This window comes from Tympanuchus pallidicinctus, unplaced genomic scaffold, assembly GCF_026119805.1.
Source record: "Tympanuchus pallidicinctus isolate F22 unplaced genomic scaffold, pur_lepc_1.0 scaffold17, whole genome shotgun sequence".
Classification (NCBI taxonomy): Eukaryota; Metazoa; Chordata; class Aves; order Galliformes; family Phasianidae; genus Tympanuchus; species Tympanuchus pallidicinctus.
The window spans coordinates 2,004,215-2,031,419 of record NW_026294690.1 but is presented as its reverse complement, the minus strand read 5'-3'; the positions used below and the strand labels follow the sequence as shown (position 1 = coordinate 2,031,419).

Below are 27,205 nucleotides of genomic sequence, written 5' to 3'. Positions count from 1 at the left end.
GAGCCAGAAAATCTGGAACAGCACTCTGAAACATGCTTCACCTACTGCCTCAGCCATCTGGAACATCCACATCTATCTAGCACGTCCTTAGAGACAAAGCAAGCATGGTTTAATCATTCCAAACCTCCTCTGTTAACTGCACAGCTAGAGCTATTGCAGGTATAGGAAAGTGCATCCCATTTTCCTCTGCCAGCTACAGTACCTTATTTAACTGCCAGGTCTCCCATTTCCCAAATTCTGGAATAATATTTGGATATGTAAAGTGCATTTATTGCACTCTGTCTCAGTACTCACTGATACACACCAAACTTTCCTACAGCAGATGAAAAGTCTAATGAAAGCTTCTAATTGGCAGTACCACAGCTTCTCCTTTTAGTCTTTACATATCAAAAACTCAGATCTCTACTTGTCTGGAAATTAAACACCACACGTGCATGAATGCATGCAGATAGAGGAAAACTGTCACATCATTCACAGCTAATTCTTCCAAGTTATTTACCTTTGTGAAAGAGATCTTCAGCCAAAGCAGCAGTGATCCCATTGATCTCCTGCAAAGAATAAATCACTGTAATTAAATGTTATTTATATACTTCTAATTACAATTTCCCAATGTGCACCGTTGCTGCTTTCCCTTTTTGCTACAGTGCACAATTGAAAATAATACAATGGAACTGTGACTGTGTCTTACTGATTTGTCTATAACTTGAAAATTCTTCATACAAATGATCCCAAATCGGTTATTTCATATATTTTTGATTTCCAAGATGGAATGCATTGCACTGCATTTAATTAATCAGATTCTCATGTATTAAAAGTACAACAGCAGCTATAGCACTTATTACCATCTCAACCCAGCTTGAAAGAGATCTCAGCTATGAAGAAGCTAAGTAAGAATATTCTCCAAACAAATGAAAACCACAAAACACAGGAAGTAAGATTTTGAGTGTCAGTAAACAAAAAACCACCAATCCATTAACAACCCTACAAGGAAGAGAAAATAATTCAGCTTGTGAACTTCAACACTCTAAGCTCACTGCAGAAAGCAAGAGACCACTTTCCCATCCTCCACCTTCTTCTCTACCTTTCAGGACTGACTGACTTGCTCAGCTTCCACTCCAGGCACTGATGGCTCCCGGAGGAAAACAAAACACTGAACCCAATGCAGGAATTTCTGCCTTCTAAATTTGAAGGTGCACAAAGGTCAGTGCACTTGTTTTCTGCAAGCCCACAAATTGTTCTGAACACTTCTATCTCAAAGGCACACAAGGCATAAAACGAAACCATTTGTGATGGTGAAAACTCCCCTAGACACACACCTCATTTTAACATAGCTGCAGTGTAAACAAATGCTATGGATCGTGAAATGAGCACCTGATGGGTTTTTGCTTCACTGACAAATCCTCCATTCATAAAGAGAATAAATTCACAAGGCATCTGAAACACTTCAGCTCATTTCATGAGGTAAGCATTTTAGAAAAGCACATTCTTAATACAACTGACACCCCACTCACAGAGGATGAACAAAGCCTCCACATTGTTGTACAGGAAACAAGCTACAAAGAGCTGCATGCCAAACTACCACCTCTTCTTTGAGCCAACCAGTTACACCCATGTCGCCTGCTCACATTCTCTTTCATCACCTGAGACACACAGCAGATATCTGTATATGTTCATAATTAAAACAAGATTATAAATTGGATGGCTTGATGACTAGCATACAAAAAAAGCTACTCTATTCCTCTGTCAAACTCACAAGAGACTTCTGTCTCAGCTCCAACTACTTACATGCTTCAACCCCACAGAAGCTCCATTGTTTGCAGGTGCTTCTGACCAGTAGTTTTTGAGCACTCTATTTTCATGCAAAAATTCATATCTGCAAGTTAAACCAATTCTCTTCAAATGACAAAATATTAAGCAGCAACAAAACGAGCACCCCTGTATCTCCACAGACATTCTGATCGATGGCACAATGTGATGTTCTGCATTGCTACCACATGCAACTGTGACTCCTTGCCAACTTGTACCTGACCATTCCCTACAATGATAGAATCACAAGGTTGGAAACAACCTGCAAGATCATTTAGTGTATTCTGCAAAGCATCCCAGACTTCCAGATCAGGGCATAAAGTGCCCTGAGGATAACTGATTTGCCTATTAAAGGCAGATGAAAGAAGGTGCTGAGGACCTCAGCCTCTCCTTATTCTCAGTGGTCAACATTCCCTGCTGCATCAAATAAAGGATAGAAATTCCCCTTGGTTCTTCTCTTACTGTTGATATATTTGCAAAAGGATTTCTTATTCCCTTTTACTGCAGTGGCCAATCTGCGTTCAAGTTGGCCTTTTGCCTTCCTAACTTCCTCCCTGCATACCTTAGCAGCTTCCTTGTAATCTCCCCAAGTCGCCTGTCCCTTCTTCCAGAGGACACAGACTGTCTTTTTCTTCCAAAGTCTCAACAATAATTCCCTGCTCATCCACACCAGTCTTCTCCCCCTGCAGCTCGCCTTATGGCACAGGGACAGCCTGTTCTTGAGCCTTTAAGATTTCCATCTTGAGGAGCATCCAGGTTTCCTGGATCCCTCCCCCCTTAAGGAGTGACTCCCAAGGGACCCCCACAACAAGTGTCCTGAACAGGGCAAAGTCTGCCCTCTGGAAGTTCAAGAGAGCAGTTTTGCTGGTCACCCTTCTGACATCGCCAAGAATAGAGAATTCTGCAGTTTCATGGTCGCTCTGCCCAAGACAGTCCCCAAACCTTCACACCTCCAATACATATGGGCTTCAGAGTGTTTTAAATCTATTTAAGATAAGCCTCTTATTTCAACTTTGTATAGTTCTGCTAACCAGGGAAATAAAATTAAGCAATCCCTACTGGAAACAGTACAAGAACAGGAAGTGTAGCAGCCTTTCTACCCAAACTACCAAGGCAAGAGCAGTGATATTAACGTCTCAAGAACACATGCAGGTCATCTGACAGAGATACTTAAAAAGATCAGAGTTCTACAGGAATATTATTTTCCAGTTGAATTGCTGTGGTAAATATTTAGCTTTACTGCTGAACAGCTAACTTTTTTTCTGTAAATATTTGTAAGCTCCAAGCAAAAACAACTGAGTTGGAGTTTATACTTCAATCTCCACCCCCAACATTAGCCAACAATATGCAGAGTAAGCAACACTTTTGTTTCTAAAATACAGAAACAGAGCAGCTTTCATACACAAATAATGCCAGATCTTTGGGAAAGTCTTGCAAAAACATGAACACTACAGCAAAAGAAAAAAAATCAGCTGAAAAACAGGGCAAGGAATACGAAGAGGTTCAGCCTGCATAAAAGAAACTTTGTTGAAGCTGATGCACTGAAACATTAATGAAACGTCAGAATATCATTTAGGAAAGAGCAGCCAGAGGAATAAAAAAAGCAACTCTTCAGTCCTCAAGAAGCTTGTTCCACCTGATCAGAACTGCTCCTATGCCATCATGCACATTTTTAATCAATTTAATACCTCTACTTCATTTAGAGGACTCAATCATCATACACTCTCAGTGCTTTTTGATCAACTCTGCAGGGTAATAGTAATGCTATGGACTAAACGTACAGTTTCAGCTGAGTTTAAGTCTGAACTCTAACCAGGATGCTTATATTCACGTAATGCAACTTAGTTTCTCATTTTGTTGCTGAGGCTTAATCACCATACCTAATGAACCAACATACCTAATGAACCATTTGTGACTCATTTTTGAAGCCTTCATAAGAAACTACAAAAGGCAATCTCAGCCACCACGCCAGAGCAATTACTGCTCTTTCATTCCACTCAGCTCTCTCCAGTGCATTTTCCTCTCAATAAAAAGTCCACTCTCTCCCTTGCAATCTGAAGCAGTACTGCAAAAAAGGTGAACGAAGCACAAGAGACAAACGAACAATTTGCAATATGAACGTGAAAGCCATGGCTTCTTTCTTCCCTACTGTAACACTGTAGGCTGGATGGAGCAATGCCTCCAGGGGCCTCTCCATTAGCATGCTCTCCTACAGAAGTGCTATTTTTCTTCATTTGGTCTATTGGAAACTGCTTCAGTGTGAACCACAGCTCTGCCCATTACCACGCAGAGGGAGGAAGTGGATCAGTTACATAAGGTTCCTTCTGAGAACCAGCGCTGCTGACTTCAGCCAGTTCAGCTGCAGATTTATTCACTGCTTCCAACTATTCCACTTCTGATCTTACTATGGTGACTAGCAGTGGGGGCAGAGTGTACCTACTCCAAAGGCTTTGGTGTAAAGAAAAAAGCCAACAACTTTCATTATATTCATTATATTATGCAAAAGGCTGAAAAAGAGTTTCAGTTATTCCGAAAAAGACTGCATGAAATTCCCTTCAAGTTGGAGAACTAAGGAAGGACACTCAGGACCACATTCTTATACACTAAAAACAAAACTTACATAAAAATGAAAGTGTAAGAAGTGCGACAGAACTTTTGGAACAGTAACAGGGAACTTGACTAGAAGAGTTTGCAGATAGACTTCTAATTCCTTTTGCCTCTTCTCCACCAGACTTTTGGAATTTTTTCCAATAATCTTCTTGGGAGGTAGCAGGTTTTTATCTATTTTCTTTTCTGAGACGAGCTGAAAGACAAAGACCAGGCTTATTACTTCCTATGTGTGGTTACACGGAAGCAACAACTGAACACAGACACAAGTTTCTGTTTGAGGCTATAGTTATTCAGGCTCATTTCTCACAGTTCAGAAGGGGAATGTAACATGCACAGTTAATATTACTCAATCAAAAAGGATTTAGTGCAGTGCTATCTAGTAGATATTTCCACTGCTACTGAGGGAAGAAAAGATGTCCTATACAACAGAACTGCTTTTGTAAAAGACTAAGGCCCCAGTTTTAAGATCCCTACCTTTTCATGGAGGTCATGGAAATCACTGTAGCGATGTTTGACTGTCCACTGATGACTGCCAACACTGACCTGAATGATGTACACCTGAAACGAAGGACACAAAGTAAGGAAAGGAACTTGCAAAGCATTTTAAAGAAAAGTCAACAGGTACACTATAAGGCTACACATAAAGCACGTAGAATCTAACCTGAGTCTAATCTTGCAGTTAACTTAAAAGCTAATCCAAACTCTAAGGTGATTTTGCTGAGGTAGGACACCTAATGCCATGCACAAGGTTGCTCCTCAAACAGAACACCTCAGCTGCTGCTTCTTTTAAAGCCTCGTCATTCTTGCAATCCAAAAGCTAAAGCAAACAAGATTTCTAAACTTAACGTTTCTGGCAGCCAAGCCAGAATTCATAGCTACCCACAAGTCTGAGTTAGCAGCATCCCTTTTTCAATCTACCAAGCTGCAGAGTAGGCACAGGAGTCTGGCAGGCATCCTGTTCCCACTTCACTGTTAGGCAGGAATCCTGTTCTGAGCTTTTCAGAAATCCAGGAGAATCCTCTAGTTGTTTGGGCATTAACTGTTCAACTCCTTTTACAGTAAAACACAACGTAGCTTCCTGATCACTACAATTGCACCCAAATACTTACAATAATTCTCCAAACCAACACTTATTTAGACAAAGATTTTAAACATCCTATGTAGCAAAAGCAGAACACAGGATTATTTTCATTGCAGGTGATGCTCCCTGCTGAGCACAGATTGTGCAGTGAGTGCACAGTCCACCTCTGGACAAACCAGAAGTAAGGCAATCCCAAAGAAACTTTAAAGGCAGAAAAGAAAGCACCAACTAGAAAACAGACAAGGATCAGTAGTTAGTTGTGTATCTCCATGAAAGCAACACAGTAAACTCATCCAGCTTCACTTCACTCCTCAGAAAATGTATCTTAATCAAATCTTGAAAGCATTTAGCACAAATGATAACTTGTTTCCCCATTACAGACAACACAGAAGTGATTCATTGCTACCCTGAGACTGAAGCACACTTAGCTAGTAATTCCACTTGAAGAAATGAAAACCAGAGTGAATTTTCAATTTGCTACATAAAAGGCAGCCAGTTAGCACTCACTGCTAGCCAAGACCAGGAGAGTGTCACACATAAAACAGAATGCCTCTTGCATTTTAGAGATGAAGCTGCTCCAGAAAACATAATTGGTACGAGATGCATCTGACGCACGGCCTCGCTGAACACGTCCTGCAGAGCAGCAAATCAAGATGTCTGATCGGTGCATACAGACGAGGACACGTCAGTGTTTGGGTGAGTGCTGCAAGTGCAGATGAATGCCTACAAGAATTAGTTTCAATTAAGGCCTGTGTATGATCTGCAGGCTGGTTGTGTTGAGAAACCGCCGGTCAGGATTATTTACTGTGCTGATGACAAACCAAAAGAGGAATAACCCCAGTGTCAGCAGTTCCTCATGTGCCTGAGGAAAAAGCAAGGCGGGGACTCGAAGAAGTCATCAGATTAAATTCAGAACTGCAGTACTGTGCACAGAAGCCAGAAGAATAGTAGTTATTTTTTAATGCTGCGCGCTGAACTACGGCAGATCGAGCAGCACAGCTAAATACTGGAAGTGCAATGAATAAAACCTTAGATGAGATATTGAAAGCCTGTAGCTCCCAACTGCAGACTCATGAGACAACAAAGCTAGAAGCTTCTTCTCTGCACTGAATACAAAGCAAACATACAACAAAGGTTCCATGAAGGCTTTTGCCAAAATGACAAGCCTTGAGCACTTCCAGAAACAGAGCACTGAGCCAAACGGACAGTCTGGTCAGGAAAACATCTCTAAGGCAGACATTTCGGATGAGCCAACTCCTCACAGCACTCCCCACGTAGCAAACACTGCAGCAACCAGCCATACAGCCCCAGCCCTCAGACAGACTGCACATTCATCTTCAAACTGCCATTATCTTGAGCAACACCAATGAAACAGACTTGTATGATCCAAAGCCTTGTTTCAATTCATTCTAGAGCAAAAAAAAAAAAAAATAGGACTTTTAAAGAAAGCCAAGTATGTAGTGACATTTTCATTTAATTGATGGACTGATAGGCCAACAGTTCAAGATTGGTGACTTCCCAGCCAGCCCAGCCACCTGCTGGCAGGCACACGTGGGGAGATGAAACCATGCTGCACCTCCTCCCAGGCATTACCATGTGAAATCTCCACCTGCATTTATGACAAACTGCATTACTGTCCAGCTAAACATGAAAGCATTCCCACCCACAGGTTCTCAGCCTGGAAGCCTGCCTCCCAGTGTCTTCACAATGCATTTTGTCTTTCTACTTGTTGTTACCATATCTAGTGCTATATTTTTACGTTGTTTTCTTACCCATTACAACAAGGTTCTCAATTAGTATCACAGAATGGCCTGGGTTGCAAAGGACCATGATGCTCATCCAGTTCCAACCCCTGCTGTGTGCAGGTCACCAACCAGCAGCCCAGGCTGCCCACAGCCACATCCAGCCTGGCCTTGAATGCCTGCAGGGATGGGGCATCCACAGCCTCCTTGGGCAGTACTCACTCCCTTACAGCAGACCTTTTATCTTCCTCAATCTAATAAAGTGAAATGCTTATGTAAAATTAAGATGTATAGCTTCTAATTCAGCTGCTAATAAACACTGGTGATCTCAGACTCCTTTCTGTGTTTGCCTGCACAGCTGAACCTGTTCACCTTGCTTTGTACAGAGAACTTGCCTTTTTGCAGTATCCTCCTTCCAACTGCACAAACTTTGATACCACTGAGAGAAAAACAAGTACCTGTCAGAGCTGCCTACATCCACAGCCCAGGGCACAGGTGCAACCGCAGCCAGCAGGTCCCACATTGCAGAGCAGTGATGCATCTGCTCCTCCCTGCCTCCTCAGGCACTTCGTTTACACCCATCTGAGGAAGCCACAGACTCTTGTGAATTATCAAAGCTTATATTAAAAACAGCTGCTCAAGACAAGAAAGGCAGGAAAACGATTTTAGGCCAAACAAATGCACAGAAGGAAACAAATGAAGCGTTGGCAGCCTTGAGGCCTTCTAGCAATCTGCCAGTCTTCACTCAGGGCAATTTCCAACTAGCATACACAGGGGAAACACTCAGTGAAGGTGCTCACGCTTTTCTAACCCAACAGAAACACTGTAAATAAGTGTATATCTTCTCTGCTGTATTAATCCATACCTTGCCTTCCTGCCTAACAGTTCCAGCAAGAACCACATTTGAAAAATACAAGATTATGAAGAACTGTGGGTCTTCCCCATATATTTTACAGGTTTTAACACCTAAGCCATCATCCAGATGCCATTAAAACAAAGCCCCCTTCTGTGAGATTATTAACTCTGAAATACAGAGTACAGTAGCAAGCATCAGCACCAAAATAAAAGACCTTTTCAAAGATAAGGGTAGAAAGAGGACTGCTGCTATCTTTTATGGCTAATGATGCAGTTTGCCGCCAGTATTTCCTTTCTCACCTTTAACAAAGGTGACTGACTCTTACACCTTTTACTTCTGCTGCACTACAGGTCACTGTAAGGTCCTTACTGCAGCACAACTCAATTTTAAAACAAAACAAATGCCAATTTCTGCAAACCATTTCACTTTGTCAATCATTTTCTAAATCATTTTTGTCTCCATTTAAAATCACACCTATATCTAATTGCTTAAGCTTTCTCATACAAACTGCTGCAGGTTTGCAGTCCTGCTAACAGTCTTCACAGCTGTACAAACAGGGAAGCTTAATGTGTCAACTCCCTCAAACCAGCAGCAAGAGAATCAAAACCAGGATCAACTACTTGTAAAACTTCCTAAAGTGCTCCTTTTAAAGCACCCAAGCAAAGCGACATCAGAATAGCGCAACGTTCCCAGAGCTCCACTCATTAGCAATCTTTAAAAGTAAGATTTCTGCTAACACAGTTGCTAGCCCCAACCACCAGCTGATTTGCTGAGCTCTACCTGCAAAGCCATAAGCCTGAACTGCAGCTCCACCCAGCACGCTGATGGCCTTGCCCAGCATACCACCATAACAGTTTGAGCACCAAGGCAGCTGGCACTTCCCTTCCCCTGCCAGCACAGCAAGAGGCAAGTAACACTTGGACGTTTCTTTAAATTAACTTTAATTTCTCTTGCACGGGTACTGTAAAACACAGGTGAAAATCCTCAACATCAACACTAACAACTCGGAGTCATGGCACATGCCTGGCATGCAAGCATCCAGACAGCACGCTGCACGTCTCACCACGGCGCTGGGACAGCGCTGCTCGGGGATGAACCACAACCCGAGCAGCACAGCTCTCGTGAACACACACCCTGTAGTAGCCCACCGTCTGCTCTCAGCTCCTCACCTCCCGACAGCCGTCCCCAAACAAAGACGTTTTAGGGGCGGGCAGTTCAGAGAGCCGTTACACTCCTCGTGTACTACAGCTGTGCACGTTCCGTGTCCTATGATGCACAGAAACGGCTCTAAGTTTTCCCTGGGAAGCCGTTCGGACGGATTTTCAGGCACTGTCCTGCAGCTCCCCGGCTCAGCGGTGCCCCGGTCACGCCGCGCTCCACCAGGCGCGGCTCGCGGCTGGCCTTACATAAAGCAGGGCGGTGCTGCAACGCCTTGTGTGCCACCAGCGGCTTCGCGAGAAGCTTCCTGAACAACACAGCTCCGCTACAACGCAACCCGTCGAAAAACAGAAGTGAGAAACCAAAATCCCAGCTCATTCCCAACAACACACACCGCTGGCCGCCTCTCTCCCCCGCCTTCCCCTTGGAGAAGCATCGCCGAACGCCAACGCCGCCCCACGTAGCGCGAAACGGCACGGAACGAGGGCCGCGGCCATTACCGTGTAGGTCTCCACGAGCTCGGAGCCCAGGACCTGCGCGCTCCGCAGAGGCTCCTCGCCGTCCTCGCCCGCCGCCGCCTCCATAACGCGGAAGAAACACGCAGCCGCCCCTCACGCCGCAGCCGTTCCCCGCCGCCCGCCGCAGCCGCCTCCCGCCCCGGCTCCCCGCCTGCCCCGCGCTGCCGTCGCCACCGCCGCCACCGCCATCTTGGCTCTGCCCCCTCAGGGTGCGGCCGGTGCCGCCCGCGATCATTTTATTGGTTCGGCGCTGGAGGGGCGGGGATTGCCGCAGAAGGAGGCGGGATTGGTCGGGCCTCGCGTCCGTCTGCGCGAAGGAGGGCGGGGCTAAGAGGCGAGGGGGCGTGGCTTAGGCGCGTGGGGCACGCCTACGTGCTTGCTCTCTCTGGAGGCTGCTCGTGCAGTGCGATGCAATGCAACGGTGTAACGCAGCGCGGTGCCGTGCTGAGCAATGCAGAGCTGTGCAGCGTAGTGCTGTGCCATGCAACGCAGTGCTGTGCGGTGTAGAATTGAGCTGTGCAGTGCCACAGTGTGCAGCACTGTGCTGTGCAGCGTAGTGCAGCGCCGTGCAATGCAGTGCTGTGCTAGGCCAAATTTGGGCTAAGTTTATTGGGCTTCACGTCTGCTATAGGCAGTGGTTGGAAAGAAACCTCCAAGAGAGGCGAGGTGGGAAGCATCGGCCTTGGCTGCAGTCCAGCTGCTGGGGATGGGGCTGGCAGCCAGGCTGTGGAGACTGCAGCGGCCTTTTTGCCTCTGCTGTGTCCCCGGCACCAAAGGACTGATCCGTTCCCATCCCAAAGATTAATGCAGCCCAGCTGAGGAGCAGTGCTTGCAGATACATGCTCCATCGCAGCTTTTGCTTCACATTGCTTGGTGAGTGCAGAAACCCACCGTGGCCCTGACCGCTGCTGCTGGTTGCTCAGCAGGGACGACCAAATTCTGACCTGCAGTGTGATTGCTGAAAAAGACAAGTGGCTTTTATTTTTGGACGAGAAGAAGCCAACAGCTGCATCCATCCCTGCGGCTCAGCCGTCAACTGGCCGAAGCCCACCAGAGGGAGTGCTGCACCCCCAGAAGCGCGACCTGGCTGGGCTGCTTCGGGGTTAGGGCTTCTCCCTGCCCTGTAACAGCTGCATGTCGCTGGGTCCGAAGCGCTGCCGGCTCCGAGTGTGGGCTGCTCCATCCGCGCGGGGACGGACTGCAGGCTGCCGCTTCCTGAAGGACGGGGAAGTCACCCCAACGCGCATCGCTTGGCAGCGCCCCGTCGCCGTTTGCAGCCCCGGCTGAACGCAGAAGGCGCGGGGAACGCTCCCGATTTGCCCCCGCCCCGCTGCTTGGCGCAGCGGCGTGCAGCACATTTACCCGGCTCCTCCAAGGACGTCGTCCCGGGCCCCAAAGCGAGGGTCCAGGCTCCGGCTGCCCGCGATATGCAGCGGGGCAGGCCGGCCCGTCGCAAGCCGGCACGGTGCCACGCAGCCCAGGCACGCGGCGAGACGCTGCTGGGGGCCGGGCCGCGGTGGGCTGGCGCATCCCGTCACTGGCCACTGCCCCCTATATCAGCGGGGCCGGCGGGGCGGCGGCTGCAGAGCGTGTCCGTGACGCCCCCCGGCCCCTCGCCCTCCCTTCCCAACCATGGATGACATCTATAAGGCGGCGGTGAGTGCCTGCCCGGGACTGGGATGCTGGGGAGGAACGGGACGAGGACGAGGTGTGGGCAGTGGGCAGCGTGGATTATGGGACGCCGGCGGGCGGCTCGGCTGGAGTCGCGTCCTGTCGTCTGAGTGAAGCTCCCAGCGCTGAGGTGTTCCGAACCTCGGCCAAGTGGAAGGGGCGGCTGCTGGCTGTGGTCACATCCCGGCAAAGCAGCAGTTTCCCACAAAACAAGCATGATTTGCATGGGTTGAAAGATGATTTGCATGAGTTCAACCTCACCCTTTCATTTCTGGAGCTTTACAATCCTTTGCGCCGTTGCTTAAGATCTCCCCCCTTCCTCGGCTGAGTGTTTTTTCCGTGGGACTTTTAAAATCTCTCTGCTTTGGCCGGTGTTTCTGAATGGCCCCCTCCGCTCTGTGGCTGCTACCCCCTGTTGTCTGCTGCGCAGGAATCCAGGCTGGAAAGCAGGCTCTCTGGGAATGCAGAGCATCTCGGCAGCTGCACGCAGCGCTTGCCCTGCACACCCGGAGCGCTCGGGTCCATAATAAGCTCAGTGCATCATTTTGTAATTTAGACAGAGAGTGTTATGCGGGTGTGATAAGGATGAAAATAGATTCTGGATTGTGTGAATCACTACAGTGTACCCGGGAGTTAAAATACTCTACTGTGTGCCCGCAGTGTAAGAACTTTGGGGCGATTTGTTTTTGTTTTTTTTTAAAGTAGAGTTGGCCAGGTTGAAAAATACATCCTACAATTACAACTCCAAGAGGTTTAGGGGGAAAAAAGACATTGCTTGGTGAAACAAAATTGAGGGAAAGAAGATGCTGACCCCCTTTCCAGGATCCGGATAGCATGTGAGGAATGAGCTGGGTAGTGCATGGCAATGTGCTGAGTGCCCTGAGGAGCAAGCGAAAGGGAAAAGAATGTGCCCTGTAAAATCAGTTGAAATCCAGCCCCTATAGTTTCGCTTTTTAAATAGTTATGTTTTGCCACGGAACAGGTCCTTGCTGTATTGTTTAGAGACTTCATGCACAAATTAGGAAGAAAGGCTGGGGTGCCTTTCCACCCCAAAATGGGCAAAAATCCATCGTGAAGGTCATCTCTAGCTGAAGCCTGTGGGTTTCAACCCAAACCTCCTCTGCGGACACCCAAAGCAGAGTCCTTGACCTGAGAAATGTGTTGGTGGGCTCTGACTTGGAGCTGCCAGTGTAAAGTCAAAAGGAGAAGAGGTAAAACATGGCTGAAATTGATAGCTTTTTCATGAGTCTGTTCCCAAGATTTTAACTGTAGAAAAACACGTCTCTGGCAAAATAACTAAGATCTTAAACTTCTCCTGCCCAACTTCAAATGGAAATGTGAGATGAAGAAAGGAGCTGAAAAAGCAAAATCCTGTGGGATGGGTGCCTTTACAGAGAGCAGCAGGAAAAAGCCATTACCCAAGGAAGCAGTAGAGGAGAAAAAGGGAGAAAGCTGTGAACAGCATCTGTGGCCAGAGGGCACAATGAACAGCTTGGGAGAAAGCTGTGCAGTAAAAGCATCACAAAAGCATCACATTCCATCCAGCACACCTCCACATCCATAGTCCTGTAGAAATCCAACATGCAGTAGTCAAAAAAGCTTTGGAAGTAAGGATTTGTTATTTGCTGCATATATTAATGGCAGCAAACCTTTGAGGGTATATACCAACATTATATCCATATTGAATTCACCTGGTGCAGCCGCAGAACCCGGCGGGATTTTGTCTTGCCCACTCATGTCTAGATAAGGGTGTGCAAGCACAAGGCTATTTTGGGAGCATTTTTCAGCTCTGTTGAGCGGTTCTAAGAGTGTTGCTGGGGACAAGTGTCAGGATAACAGGCTGAGGGGACGCATACCAAAAGCCTGGGAACAATCACAGGGCTCATCTTTATCTCTAGCACCTCTTTCATCAGGGCTTATAAATAGCCAACGCTGCCAGGGGTCAGGTTACCCAAGTGGCCGTGGCCATCGGCTGAGCTGCCCAAATGATGCCTGCGTAGGGCTTGGGGCTCTTCCTGCTGCTCTTGGCTGGGCCTTCTCACCCTGTGAGCTGGATAGGGCTCTCTCCCAATTCTTGCTAAGATAAAGCACTTTCCCTGCATCTTGCTGCAAGCAGGAAGGGTTTCCAGTTGTTGTTTGTTTTTGTCTTTGCCAAAGTACTGCTTTTCGGGTGAAAAAACATCAGCCTTGCTTCCAAGACAGAGTGCTGCAGGGTTGAGGGGTTCTGCTTCTACCCAAACACAGTGGGAATCAGTGTGCGGGATGTCAGAGGCAGTGGGGGAGGGATAAGTTACTGTAATGGATGTTACCAAGGGGGCAGGTGGGTATGGCAGTGGGTCAGGAACAAAGCCCACGGCATGGCGGTGCACTCCAAGGGGATCCGAAAGAAATGCACTTCACAAGGATCTGGTGGATTCTTCTTTGCTCTCCTCATCAATTTTCATTAATTCCTGCTAATTAATAAGCTCCCACTGGTGGATGGTGGGGGTTATGACTGGATAGATGAGCGGGGTAGGACTTGGGAGCAATCTACCAGCTCTGAGTGGCTGCAGGGACCGTTTCTTCCAGCTGCTCCCATCTGCCTCAGTTTGTTTCCACATTCCAGTGCCCAGGTTCTGGGAACAGTGGTGACTGCAGCCTGCTCCTTATGCACAATTACCTGTCTTTGGCACATCCCCATTTCATCCCAAAAGCCCATTTTGCTTGAGGTGCTTACACAGACCAAAGAGTCTACACAGATGCTGAGTATTTGGGCCGTATTGTTAAATCAATTGTAGAATCATAGAATGGCTTGGGTTGGAAGGGACCTCAATGTTCACGAATCTCCAACCCCCTGCCACATGCAGGGCTGCCAACCTCCACATTAAATACCAGACCAAGCTACCCAGAGCTCCGTCCAACCTGGCCTTGAACACCTCCAGGGATGGACGGGGCATCCACAGCCTCTCTGGGTAGCTGTTCCAGCACCTCACCGCTCTCATAGTAAAGAACTTTTCCCCTGACATCCAACCTCAATCTTCCCTCCTTCAACTTAAAACCATTTCCCCTTGTCCTGCTATTATCTACCCTTTCCAAGAGTTGACTCCTGTCCTGTTTGTAGGCTCCCTTTAGGTACTGAAAGGCTGCAATGAGGTCACCCCACAGACTTCTCTTCTCCAGGTTGGACAAACCCAACTCCCTCAGCCTGTTTTTGTAAGGGAGGTGCTGCAGCCATCTGAGCATCTGAAGTAAAATAGGCTGAAGGGAATAGAGGCAGGACCTTTATAAAAATTAATTCTGATGGAGATAGACAAGATCTTAATGCTTTTGATAGTTTATTGAATCTATGGCTGAAAACGACTACTGGGAATTGCCTTGGCCATGGGGACAAGGACGTCCCTCCCTCCTCTGATTGGGTCCCAGCCTGTAAGAGAGCAGCTCTTGGAGGGTTAGCAATTAGCATTGATGAGGAATTAAAATGAATTGCTCTGTCTTTCACTTACAGGTTGAGCAGCTGACAGAAGAACAAAAAAATGGTAGGTGCATCTTCAACCTGACATGGCTGCCTGAAGAGGAGCTCCCAGGGCTTTTGACCCACCAGGATCACATCACAGGCAGCTTCTGTGTCCCCTGGGTGTTCTCACAGGGCAAGCCCTCAACCTGGGGCTGCAGCATGGGACAGGACCCACACATCTCCTCTCTACTCTCTTCTCAGAGTTTAAGGCTGCCTTCGACATCTTCGTGCTGGGGGCAGAGGATGGCTGCATCAGCACCAAGGAGCTGGGGAAGGTGATGAGAATGCTGGGGCAGAACCCCACCCCCGAGGAGCTGCAGGAGATGATTGATGAGGTGGATGAGGATGGTGAGAGATTTCGGTTTCTTCATTTGAAGCCCTGTCCCTGTGCCCAGTGCTCCGTGCTGCCCATGGGCTTCAGGAAGGATCCACGCTGGGGACAGCACCTGTTGAGAGCTGGGAGCTGGGGTTTTGATGGACACTGAATGCACCCCATGCTTCAGTGTGGTTCCTTTAGGAAATTTCCAAGCTTATAAACACTATAAAAATTATCATGCTGTCATGACCAGACTACTTGAACCGATTTGGTAGCAGTTAGTATTGCATAAATGTCACAATTAGATTTCTATCAGCAGGAAGGTCTTTCACTGCTCTAACATATATGGATATAAACACATGTACTGATCAAATCAGTGTGCACATACAAAAGCCACTTTGTGCAGGTTGGGGAGGAATACTGTACTAAGTAACTGGAAAATGTAAAAGTGGCCAAAAATCATGCGAAACCTTAGTGTCATTGAAAACAACAGTATTACACTGCTGGTGCAAAAATAGTGCATGAATACCTGCCTGCTGGAGGTTTTATTATTAACGAGATGGACAGGTGCCTCCATGGTAGGAATTCACATTCATCAATGCTTCTGGTCCTGCTTTGCAGTATGTTTGGTTTGCTAGGGCAAAATGACTGCAAAAGGTAAAATAATAACAATAATAATAATAAAAAGAGTAATGAATTCAGTCCATGTTCAGCCTCTGTTGCTCACTCCAGCCTGCAAGCTGCCTCCTGCCACAGAGCTGCTCTCTGAGTTCTCTCCCTCAGTTCCTAGCAGGTAGTTTGTCCTCTCCCTTGGCTTTACCCGCTGTCTGACGGTGTTCATTCTGCACACAGGCAGCGGCACTGTGGACTTTGATGAGTTCCTTGTTATGATGGTCCGGTGTATGAAAGATGACAGCAAAGGAAAAACTGAAGAGGAACTCTCAGATCTTTTCAGGATGTTTGATAAGTAAGAACCATGGCCACAGTATGGGTGACGGGAGAGGTGAGATGGCCTCAGCTCACCTGCCCAGTGTGTGGGTCCCTTCCTAAGCTCTTCTGTTCTCACACAGGAATGCCGATGGCTACATCGATCTTGAGGAACTGAAGATCATGCTACAGGCAACTGGAGAGACGATCACTGAGGATGACATAGAAGAACTGATGAAAGATGGGGACAAAAACAATGATGGCAGGATTGACTATGACGGTAGGAGTCTTTCTTGCCTGAAGTTTGGTTGTGAGTCCTTGAGCAGCTCCCACAGTCTCGGTTGTCTTTGGGGGCAGGTGTGAGCTTGTGCAGGCAGAGCTGGGCAACACGCCTGATCCCATCCTGGGTTTGTATGGAGCTGGGGTGATTCTCAGGCTTGTAAAATGTTTGCAAGGATCTGGGCCTCCCTTAACTCCCCACTGATGCTGTACTGCAAGGTTTGCTTTCATTGAGACCTGCCTGTCTGCTTTTGCCACCTAAACACAAGCGTCAGCACTGATGGGCTCATGTTTTGAATGCAGTGCTGCCAAAATGATCCGCAGACCATTTTTGAGTGGAGTCTGTGGCCGGGGGTGACACTGGGCACTGGTGACATTTCCATCGGCAGGCATGAGGAGCCCTGGCCGTGGCCAGAGGAGCGGTAGCCATCTGCCTGGCCTCTTGTGCATCAGTGAGATGGAAAAAGAGAAAGGGCCGTGCCAAGTGTGTACTATGGCAGCTGTGAAAACACTTCAGTGCCACCTAATAGCCCTCATCTCTGATGTCTCCCCCTTGGCAGAGTTCCTGGAGTTCATGAAGGGAGTTGAATAAATCTGAGGCCAGATGGACAGCCCGAATCTCTGAAACCCCTTCTGCTCTCTGACTCAGCTCCTCGGTTCCATCCCCTGGCTGCCAGCATGAAGACTGAGCGCTAAGAAGGGTGGCCTTAGGGAAAATAAAGCACATTGCTATCAAGTGCCTCTGGTGGTTGTTCCTTGGCAGTTAGGTGAGCACTGCACCTTGGCCACAGGCTCTGAACCAAAGGGACGCTCCTCGTGGCTGTGGGTGACTGCCAGGAGCTGCCATTTTGTGTTGCTGCCATGTTGCGTTGCCCCACTGATCGCACCATGGTGAGGGCAGCAGGAGCCTGCACTGCTGCCTGCTAGTTTAACCAGAGCCCTGGCAACATTTTCATGATCAAACATGAATTAACAACCACTTATTCCATGACTAAAACCCTGGGAAAAGATCATCTCCTTTCCTCCCTGACGTTAAACAACTGTCCCAGAGACATCCCTCCCCCCTTCCCCATCCTGATGGCCACTCTGTGATACATACGAAAGGAAAACTTCTACTTATCTGGAAACACTTCTTTCTTGTCTTACTCTGTGTGGAGCGAGGCAGGTGGCCCTGTGAGGGAGCAGCACTGTAGCACTATGGCTATTTCACACTGAATCTGAATCCCAACATTTTTCCTTTAGAAATCACATCTGTTGCAGGGCATGACCCTGCTACGGTCTTAACAGCCACATTCAGGGTGGCAGCAGGGTCAGGAGGACAAGTGGTGCTGTTTATGATGCCTTGGGCACCGTCTTCTCTCTCTCCAAGGAAGTGTGGCATTCCTACGGTATTAGCAGCTCCCCCTGCACATAGCTGCCTCCTCCCATCGAATTACATCCCAGCACGGCTCACACATTGTGTTCATGTTGCTAAAATCAAATGTTTACTCAAGCAAAATAAATATTGGCAGGGCACTGCACCAGTCTGCTCCTGTGCAAGCCCTGCAGGTGCTGCCCTTGATCCCTCGCAGTTCTGAAATATTATCAATTTACACCAAACAGGCTTGAGATTAAAGCAGCGTAAGTGAGGATGTGAGAATTGTTGTGTTTTTCCTCTGGACAAGGAGCAACAAATGTTTTGCCCAAGCAGGGCTTGTAACATCAAAGGAAACAAAGAAATGCACCAGGGCAGCAGATTTTTTTTCTTGGAGAAGAGAAGGGTCCAGGGAGACCTCATTGTGGCCTTCCAGTACTTGAAGAGAGCATAGAAACAGGAGGGGGAACGGCTGTTTGTGCGGTTGGGTAGTGATAGAACAAGGGGGAATGGTGTTAAACTGAGACAGGGGAGGTTTAGGTTGGATATCAGGAGGAAGTTTTTCACCCAGAGGGTGGTGAGGTACTGGAACAGGTTGCCAAGGAGGCTGTGGATGCCCCATCCCTGCAGGCATTCAAGGCCAGGCTGGATGTGGCTCTGGGCAGCCTGGGCTGCTGGTTGGTGACCTGCACACAGCAGGGGGCTGGAACTGGATGAGCACTGTGCTCCTTTGCAACCCAGGCCATTCTGTGATTCTATGATTTTCCTTAAAACCCAGGATATTTTAGCAACATCTCTAATGCATACGTCTGGCAAACCTGTGGGTCCCGAGGCCTCCGTGCCTTGGCTCCTGGGCCAGACACAGCCCAGTGCAGAGCAAGGAGCCTGTTGCCTTGATAACTTGAAGGTCTTCTCCTTCCATGCTGTCATTTTCCACCTCCTGAGCAGCATAAGTCACTTCACAAGTCCCATTGAGGCCTCCTGCATTTGAGGTAACATTTGGAATGTTTTACCCATGACTGGAAATCTGCACAAGAGGTTCAGACAACTGGGCTTCAGCCACTCTTATAACCACAGCAATGCTACAGCTGTAAAATTTGGCCTTTTTCTTCTTGAACAGCCCAGTGAGGTGGCAGGGACACTGAATTTCCCCACAGCCACTCAAGCCAGCAGGCAACCCACACTCATGTCACATCTCAGCAGGCACTACTGACAGCTCCATCACCTTCTTTTGTCCCAGCCAAATCCCACTACTCAACATGGACATCTCCAAGATATTTGCTACCACTTAGAAATATGCTTTGTCTCACTGAATTATGAACATGAGAGGAAATAAGCAACTTTCCCAGCTTAACCTCCTCCCCCTTTTGGCCAACTTGGTTGCTTTATGGGGTAGCCTGGACTCCACCGTGAGACCGAGGAAAAGGATGGCTGTGAAGGTTGAGAGGAGCCATCCAGCCATGTCTCAGCACTCTGCCCTTGGTTCAAGAGTGCCAGGTGTATGAGCACAGGCAGCAGTCACACACCGCAACCTCACTGCCCTTCTCTTTTCCCTGAGAGCAAAACAGGGATGATGGCGGCTGGAGAGGAAGAGGACAAAAGCATTATAGCAGTTGAAACTTGTTCCTACAAGAGCAGAAATTCTGGGGAATGTTTGGGCCTTTTCACTCCTTAGAGCAGAGGCATTGACATTGGCAGGTCAGCATGCTCAGCGTAAAGTCAGAAAAACTGCTGCAAGACCAATTTGTCTTAACACGCTGACTGCCATCCAAGAGTAAGCCAGTAAATGCCACGGGGTTGGGTGGTGTGGGTAGATTTCACTGTTGGCTAAAGCACAGGAACAACTGCACTAGGAATTTAACACAACATGATAGACAGCCAAGCAGTTTAGGTGGCTGACAAACCTGTAGCTGGCACACAGGCAGCCCTGTTAAAGCCTCCACGCAGGAGATGTGCCTGGAGATTAGGAGATGTGCTTAGCAAGAAGAAAACTCAGGACCCCATGCACGTATGTAACTCATTTAAATACACTTGCAGTTTCCCCTGGATGTTGCACTTACCAGTGCCAGAGAGCTTAAAGGAAAGTGTCATGTTCACAAGCACTGCTTGAAGAAATAAAGTCATCAAAACATCCACTTTTTTTTTCAATTTTCCTAATCAGAAAACAGACATTCTGTAAAACAACCCACATATCTGCACGTTCTTACTCTGTACTGCCCAGATGAGACAGAGAGCTGTGCTGCCATGTGATTGCAACTCGAGCCACTGGATGCAGCCGCAGCTCTTGGGTGACTTGCTCTGCTTGCTTCTGGTGATAGCAGATTTAATTATACAATAGTTTGAAGCAAGTTTGCCACCAGGGCAAAAGAAATGAGCTCACCTATGCCAAATACACAACATTTCACTGTGCCAAATCTACAGCTGTGAAGGAACGCCTGTGACAGCTCTGAAAGTTGGGCAAAGCAGAAATCGAGTTCTGCTCATGCGTTTTTTTGCTAGAGCATGCTACTGAAAGGTGGTGGAGGGGTCAGAATAAAACGCATTCAGTCGCTTCTTTTCATTTTCACAGCAAACATCAATGTCTCTGGTGATTACTGTGTCCCATCAGGGCATTTCCCACTGCTTTGAGCTCTGCTTCCCATTTCTGTACTCTGCACTTTCAGTGCAATTGCTCACCTCTGCAAAACGAGCTGGTCAGTGTTAGGTTACATGCCCTTTGCAACCTATTTTTTTTCCTCTGTAGGGAAAACAGGAGCCAACCTAGAAATTAATACTGAGCCCTCTTCATTGCAAAGGGGAGAAATCATTATCAGCAAGTATAAAACACATAACGTGATGTGTGGCAGTGGCTAAGCAGAGAGGCTCCCTCAAAAACATCACCTTCTGATGGGATACCAAGGACTTAGTCATGCGGGTTTTGAAGTTTTTAAATGTCAAGGATGACAGAGCTCTGCATAATGGGAATAGCTTCAAGCGGTCTGCAGCTGCCAGTTCCATCTCCCAGGCTCTGCAGATGTAATCCTCCCAAAAACGATCATCAGCCTCCCTCAACTAACAGAAGGCAGAATTTACATGATCGCACACACAAATGAAATTGCAGGAATACCCAGCGCAGAGCATTGGTACCCATTCACAGCTTTCCCTTCTGTGCTGGCACAGCATCATCCTCAAGGAAGGGAAGGGGAGAACTCACGAACTGAGCCGTCATGCGGTTCTGAACTGCCAGTATCCAGGCAGTGTCCCACAGGACCACCGTGGTGCAGGGAAATCAAAGAGAGGTGCAGATGACAACAAACCTGACACCAAGCTGCTGTGGAAGCTCACAGACTCCTGCCTTGCGCTACACAATGATGCCTGGGTTAAGGTTACATTCCTCTGTGCCGCATTTTGTCACGCAGACGCTATTTTGGTCAGAAAGTCAGCAAGCCCATATTTGGGAAGCTGCCCCACTGAAGGGCAACATGAAGGGCGGCATGAAAAGGCTGCTTCGAGGCAGGCCTGGGGAAACCGTGGAGCCACTGGCAGCCCATTTTCCATTTCCTGCTTCTCACTAAGGTGCAGACTTCCATTTCTCAGCCCAAACCTTGCCTCTCTTCCCTCGAACCACATCCTATGAGATGCTCTCGCAACGCAAGCCCTCTGGGGGAAGACACAGAGGATTTTAAATGTCCCTTAGCTGACAGAAACACCTCAGTGCAGAATTTATAACGTACAACTCAAAGTCAACTAAAGATTTGCAGACACACAGGTGAAGGTGGAGCAAAACAAATGCCAAGTCCTGTCTTCAAGGTTTGTGCTTCTTTTTTTCATCACTGTCACCATACAGTCCTGCAATACACTGACCTTCTTTCAAGCAGCTGGACCAGCCAATCTGCCTCCTCAGGAACAGCAGCATCCCAAGGCGACGTGCATATTAATCAGAACCACAAGTATGTGGCCATGCTCCTGCAGACAAGCTCACTGCACCAAGGAAGGCAGCTGCCATGCAACTCAGAGACCTCTGATCTCAGCTGCCACCAGGATTTAAACATTGTAGAGTTAAGTCCACATAATGTAACCAGTTCCAAAAAAACTGCAGGGATGACTGTCATCTCCAGGATCCTCTCCCCAGATAAGCACAGGCTTTTGGCTCATTTGAACGCAGCTGGTCCTCTTGTCTTGAAAGATTTTATCCAGTGATACGAATCTCATGACTGCGTTCTCCAAACATGATTACACTACCCTCCCTCAGCAACGTCAGCACGTTGCTCTTGCACAGAAATTAAGTTCTTCAAGCTGAGAAACCTCAGCCTGAAGAAGAGTCCAAGAGATACACGCAGCAGAATTCATGCAGATTGAGGCTGCACATCTCTCTAGCTGCAAGGACACTCCTGCAGTTGCAGTAAATCCCTGTGTTGGTTGGCCTAGGTAGGGCTGGACCAGTTAAAAAGAAAAAAAAAAAAAGAGAAGAAAAATCTACTCAGAAAAGTCTTGTAGAAGCACTTTGGGCAACAAAGAATTCAAAATACTTATTTCAACGAAGTGTTTCATTGTACTAATTAGCTAGGGTATATAGATATATCTAAAGTCTCATTAATTGGATGTTTCTGTTGATATATTTGTCACCCAGCAGCAATTTAACCTCTTACAGACTTCCAGCCCGTGTTGATTCGTGGATTTACGCCACCAGGTGGACAAGCGCTGAAATTGCAGCTTCAAGGTTTGGCGCCAGCAATGAACGAACTCACCTTGTCTGCCAAGGCACTCAACTCAAACACTCCACTTTGCTGACTGGTAGCACCAGGAAAATCAAGTCTACTACTTAACTACAATAGCAAAACCTCGTCATGGCACCATCCCTTCTTGTGCTTTCAAATGCTACTTCCCTGATCCGGCCAGCCAACCAGCTTCATCAGACAGGGATTCTTGTGTTACAGCTATGAAAAATCCCACTGAAATACAATGGCTATGAAAAACGTGGGTATTTTTATACAGCTCAATTACTAACTGCTAACACTTAACACCCTTTTAACACTTTATTACTTGAAGCATTTTAGAAGACCACACACACTACTATTATTAACTGCTGTGATCTCTTACACTGCAGTTAACTCAGTACTCTTCCTGATTTTCCAGGATTTCCATTGCTGTAGCAACCTGACTTGAACAGTAATGCAGAGGGTGTGGAAAGAACAGCCCTCCAAGTCTGGTAATGCTCTAACAGCTCTAAGAACTGCTGCACAGATCAGTGTGAGACAGCTTTGAACACACATCCACTATCAAAACCAGTTTACCTATACTGAATACTGTCACCTAAGAGCCTGTGTGATGCAAAATGGTGCTGCTTGTTCCTATTTTAAAGCTTCACTCAGTAACAATTTCACAAATTGAAAACAGGCTGTCAGTTATCAGATGTTCACAGTCCATACCAATAATTGCAGAACACCACTGAGGAGCAGCTGCTTTACCCAGGACTTGTGGAGGCTAAGAACCTCTGCAGCTTTTCTGACACGGAGCAAAACCACGCACTGCTCACTGCACACAGAAGTGGTAACACACAGTTGGCATTTATAATAAGACTCAAGGCACTTTTGAGGGCTCTTCTCAAATTCAGGAGGTGAAAACTTTGTTATGTCCAATTTTATTTGTACAAAAATGCTTTAAACACACATGCCAAAAGGCAAACTGGTTCTTTGTCTTAAACCAGGTCAGTCCTTTTTCTGTAGAGCTGCCTGCTTGGCATTGTTGGCCTGCATCTTCTTCAGCCCCTTCTTGTTGTGTTTCTTGGCAAATCTCATGTTTCTCAGAAACTTGGGATCAACCTGTGAAAACAAAGGAAACATGAGCCCTCATACATGTGAAAAGGACCTGTGTACTTCCATCACATTGCAGTCACTGCAATTCTAGCTGTGATTAATGCAGACACATTTTCTGATTTGATATCAACACAATTATTTTAGCCACTCACAGCCATCCTTCAAACCATTTTCTTTCATTTCTAAACAAACAAAAAAACCCTAAAGCCAAGTATTAAGTACTCAGGAAGGACAAATTAAGTAATTTGCAAACAAGACAAATTTCATTTCTGTGTTCTGAAGAGCTGCTCCTGTCTTTTGTCACCTTCTGGCTCACTAACACATCCTTTCATGGCTGCAAAGGATCCTCAGATCCATCCGTGCCCCACTGAGACAAACCTCCTGCTGTACTCCAAGGAACATTTTCCCCAGTACTCACAGCTAGCAGGACTTTTTCCAACTTAACTCACAAGTGCTTGATATGAGGCAACACTCATAGATAGCATGAGTATTTTCAGAGCACTGAACCCTCACTGAGCCTGGCAGAAACTTCTACATCACTTCTGAAAAGCAAATTCCCGCATCTACAAGGCAAATAGAATCAAAGCACTCTTCCAAACCAGAACAATATCTTTTTTTCCTTTTCTCTCTGTTGCGTGGAGAAAGTTAGTGATGGACCAAGTGTTTAGTATCAAGAAAATGCAAATTTTTGTTATTTCCATGTGTGCCATCCAGCAATGCCAATTCTTTTCTGAAGGAAGTTTTGTGTACCAGTACAGATGCTATAACAACACTGACAAGTAGGGAGGAGACACAGCAGGATTTAAAGTGAAGGAGAGCAGTGTAACACTGCCTGGTGTTTGCTTCACTGGAAGCAGTGTTTAGCAATACTGATCCCAAGCAGAACAAAGGTGGGCAATGGGTTATAAGAAGTCTTGTAGAAATACAATGTGGATTTCACATAGGTTAGAACTGTCACAGCAGCAACTAAGGTGAGTACACAATGTAAGAGAAGCCCACAATCATCATCTGCAAAAACGCCGACAGTCAAAAGTAAGAAACACCAGTAATGGATTTTCTGGAGTCTGAAGAGGTTGGAAATGTGAGCAGAAATACTCACCCCTTTGAGGGACTCATATCTATGGGACCTGGGCTTCTTGATGCCGTTTCTGTGCCACTTACGGGCTACGTGAAAGACAGGGAAACAATACAGATCAGAACTTCAACTACTACTGAAAAGTGGTGTTAGTTTTCTTTTAAATACACTGTGAGAATAATGCAGAACAGAAAATCAGCCAGCCCTGCAAATCCCAGCTGAATTCAAATAAAGGGAGCACCTCCATCCCCACCCCTTGGCACACTGTTCTCTCAGCAGCGTAAACCTTTCTAATTAGGGATTTCAGGCTGTGCATTAATTATTAAAATACAAGCAGCACATCCACACATACAGGGTAATGGCCTCAGGCACTTTCCAGTATCTGTGTTCAGCATTACAAGGCACTGGTGCTGGCCATGCCAGAACCAGCAGAACCTGACAGCGAGCGCTGCAAGCTTACACCAATTTGTATGGGGGAAAACAAAAAAGAAAAAAAAAAAAAAGAGAGAACAGGAATTATTTTACGACCACGCTTCGCCCTGGATGCGAGGCATCACATCAGAACACGCAGAGCCGTGACGCTTGCTGGTTATGCAGCCTCTGCATTAAGCCCCGGCTGTGGCAGCCACCGCTCAGCTGCCGCTGCCTCCTCCCCCAGCTGATCTCACTACAGCATAAGAAGGCCCGGACCGGCGCCGCGCGTCCCCGCCGAGCTCCACCCCGACCCCGCGCCGGGCCCCGACTCACACTGGTTGTGCGTGGTGTGGTTCTTGGACTTGGCCATGGCGGCACCTGCGGGACAAAAGACACGATCCGGCTCGGCTCGGCTCCGCCTCCCGCGGTGCTCCCGCAGCCCGCTGTGTCGGAGCTCGGCGCCGGGACCGGCCGGAGGAGCGCGGATGGAGCCGGATTGCGCGGAGCGGCACCTACCGAACCCACAGCGGACAGAGTCGCACCGGAAGAGAAAGGCTGCGCAAAGGCCCCTGGGTAATGGACGTAGGCTGCACCGGAAGTCTCTAGCGGAAGTCAGGGGCGCGCAACAAGCGCTGCCGGCATGGAGGTTCCGCGTCGCGACCGTTCCTCCCCGTCCTTTCCCTCGTATTCCCGGCCCAGCGGCTGAGTTACTCCGGCTGTAAAACAATTAAAAAAACAAAAACAAAACACCAAAGCCCCAAAGAAAACCCCAATAAAGTCAAAGTTTCTTTGACGACTATGTCCTCTGTGAGCGTTCTTGTATCACGCGGTTCAGTGGCTTTTGAGCGGAGGCCCGTGGGTACGGATCAGAAAATTGCTGCGCTTGGAGGAACTACCCCAAAAGAGAGATGAACGGGGCTTTGTGGGCATGTGGTGTTTCTGTAGTGTCCTGATGTTTATGGACTTTGGCACGGGATAATTTTCTCTCGGTCTTTCTCAGGGCTGCCCCAGCTCGTGGTGAAACGCACCGGGCGCCTGCGGTGCCAAGCCTCAGTGCTGCGGGATTGGACTTGATGATCTCCAGAGGTCCCTTCCAACCCCTGTGATTCTGTGATCCTGTTCAGGTGCTGGCTAGGAGGAGCCCGGGAGGACTCTGCTTTGCACTATGGAGCATTCCTTAACACTGGCGAGCTTACTGGCCTGGGGGAGAAGGGAAAGTAAGGCTTGGCTGTGGTGTAAAGCCCACACTAGCAAAGCTGAAGGGGAGTGGGGAGGAAGGACACCTCCCGGCAACAAATGGACCCGGAGAAGCATGGATACCAGGACATAAAGGCACTAGAGGGAGCCTGAGCATAAGAGATGCCGCTCCGGGCTCGGAGTGGGAGTACTAGACCCAGTCAGGGAGAAGGGACACCTCCAGCAAATAACAGCGGGAAATGCTGAAACTTCCCAGATGACTTGGCATTTTACCCGACTGTGGTATTTTGCCCTGACATCCGTTATAATCTTCTTAAAGATACGAAGAAGAATATGAAAAATGTCAGTTTTCTTATTGAAAATGCCAGCCAATCTGCAGTAAGGCTCTCCTTAAACCTGCCACTCACTGAGACAGCAAACACTGCATCCCCTGCGTGCAGAGTGCCTGGGAGGGCTGTTGCTAACGAGCTGAGACCAAGTGGTGACAACTGCTGTCAATCATCAGACCGCGAGGGTCCAATGAATTGGGAATTCCTGAAGCAGGAGTGTTCCAGAGCGGTTTGAGAGTAGTGGTGCAAAGTGAAGAAGTATCCCTTGATGCTGGTAAACTCCTCCTCGATAAAAGAAGGAAGGCTTCCCCAGTGCACCAGGATATGATGGGAATGGGGAGAGTTTTTCAGCATGGTGCTGTGAAGCCCAGGGAGCCTGATGGAGTCAATGTGGTGGATGCAGGAGCTGCTTCAGAGCCTGGCAGCAGCAGGAGCAGCCCGTCACAGACACTGCAGAGGTTGCTGCATCCTCATTGGAGGTGCTGGGATGTTCATGTTGGCCATCTGGAGTGGGAAGCTGCTCTGGATGGCTTATGTGGACTTTTACTGACCTGCCAGAAAATGACTTAGAATTCAGTGAACCC

At 47.6% G+C, this 27,205-nt stretch overlaps 2 protein-coding genes across 10 annotated transcripts in view; one reads left to right on the top strand and one right to left on the bottom strand.

The window, feature by feature from the left end:
• The window catches only part of NISCH (nischarin), a 30,493-nt gene extending 20,588 nt beyond the window's left edge, over positions 1-9,905 (bottom strand). For 5 of the 9 annotated variants that reach the window (XR_008205791.1, XM_052679296.1, XM_052679294.1 and 2 more), the window contains exons 1-4: positions 9,754-9,905; positions 4,891-4,974; positions 4,427-4,609; positions 500-548 (exon numbers count right to left, since the gene is read on the bottom strand). Coding sequence is in view for 8 of the 9 variants with exons in the window: in XM_052679296.1 (XP_052535256.1) it covers positions 500-548; positions 4,427-4,609; positions 4,891-4,974; positions 9,754-9,837 (400 nt within the window). In the remaining variant the exon portion in view is untranslated. The remainder of the gene's footprint in view (positions 1-499; positions 549-4,426; positions 4,610-4,890; positions 4,975-9,753) is intronic. The other 4 variants (XM_052679293.1, XM_052679299.1, XM_052679300.1 and 1 more) reach the window with 2 other exon arrangements.
• Positions 9,906-11,300: 1,395 nt separating this feature from the next.
• On the top strand, positions 11,301-17,193 carry TNNC1 (troponin C1, slow skeletal and cardiac type). The gene is made up of 6 exons (XM_052679346.1): positions 11,301-11,427; positions 14,927-14,957; positions 15,137-15,283; positions 16,104-16,218; positions 16,322-16,458; positions 17,018-17,193. Exons 1-6 carry the CDS (start codon positions 11,404-11,406, stop codon positions 17,047-17,049), a joined length of 486 nt encoding a protein of 161 aa, XP_052535306.1. The 5' UTR covers positions 11,301-11,403; the 3' UTR covers positions 17,050-17,193.
• Positions 17,194-27,205: the final 10,012 nt, after the last annotated feature.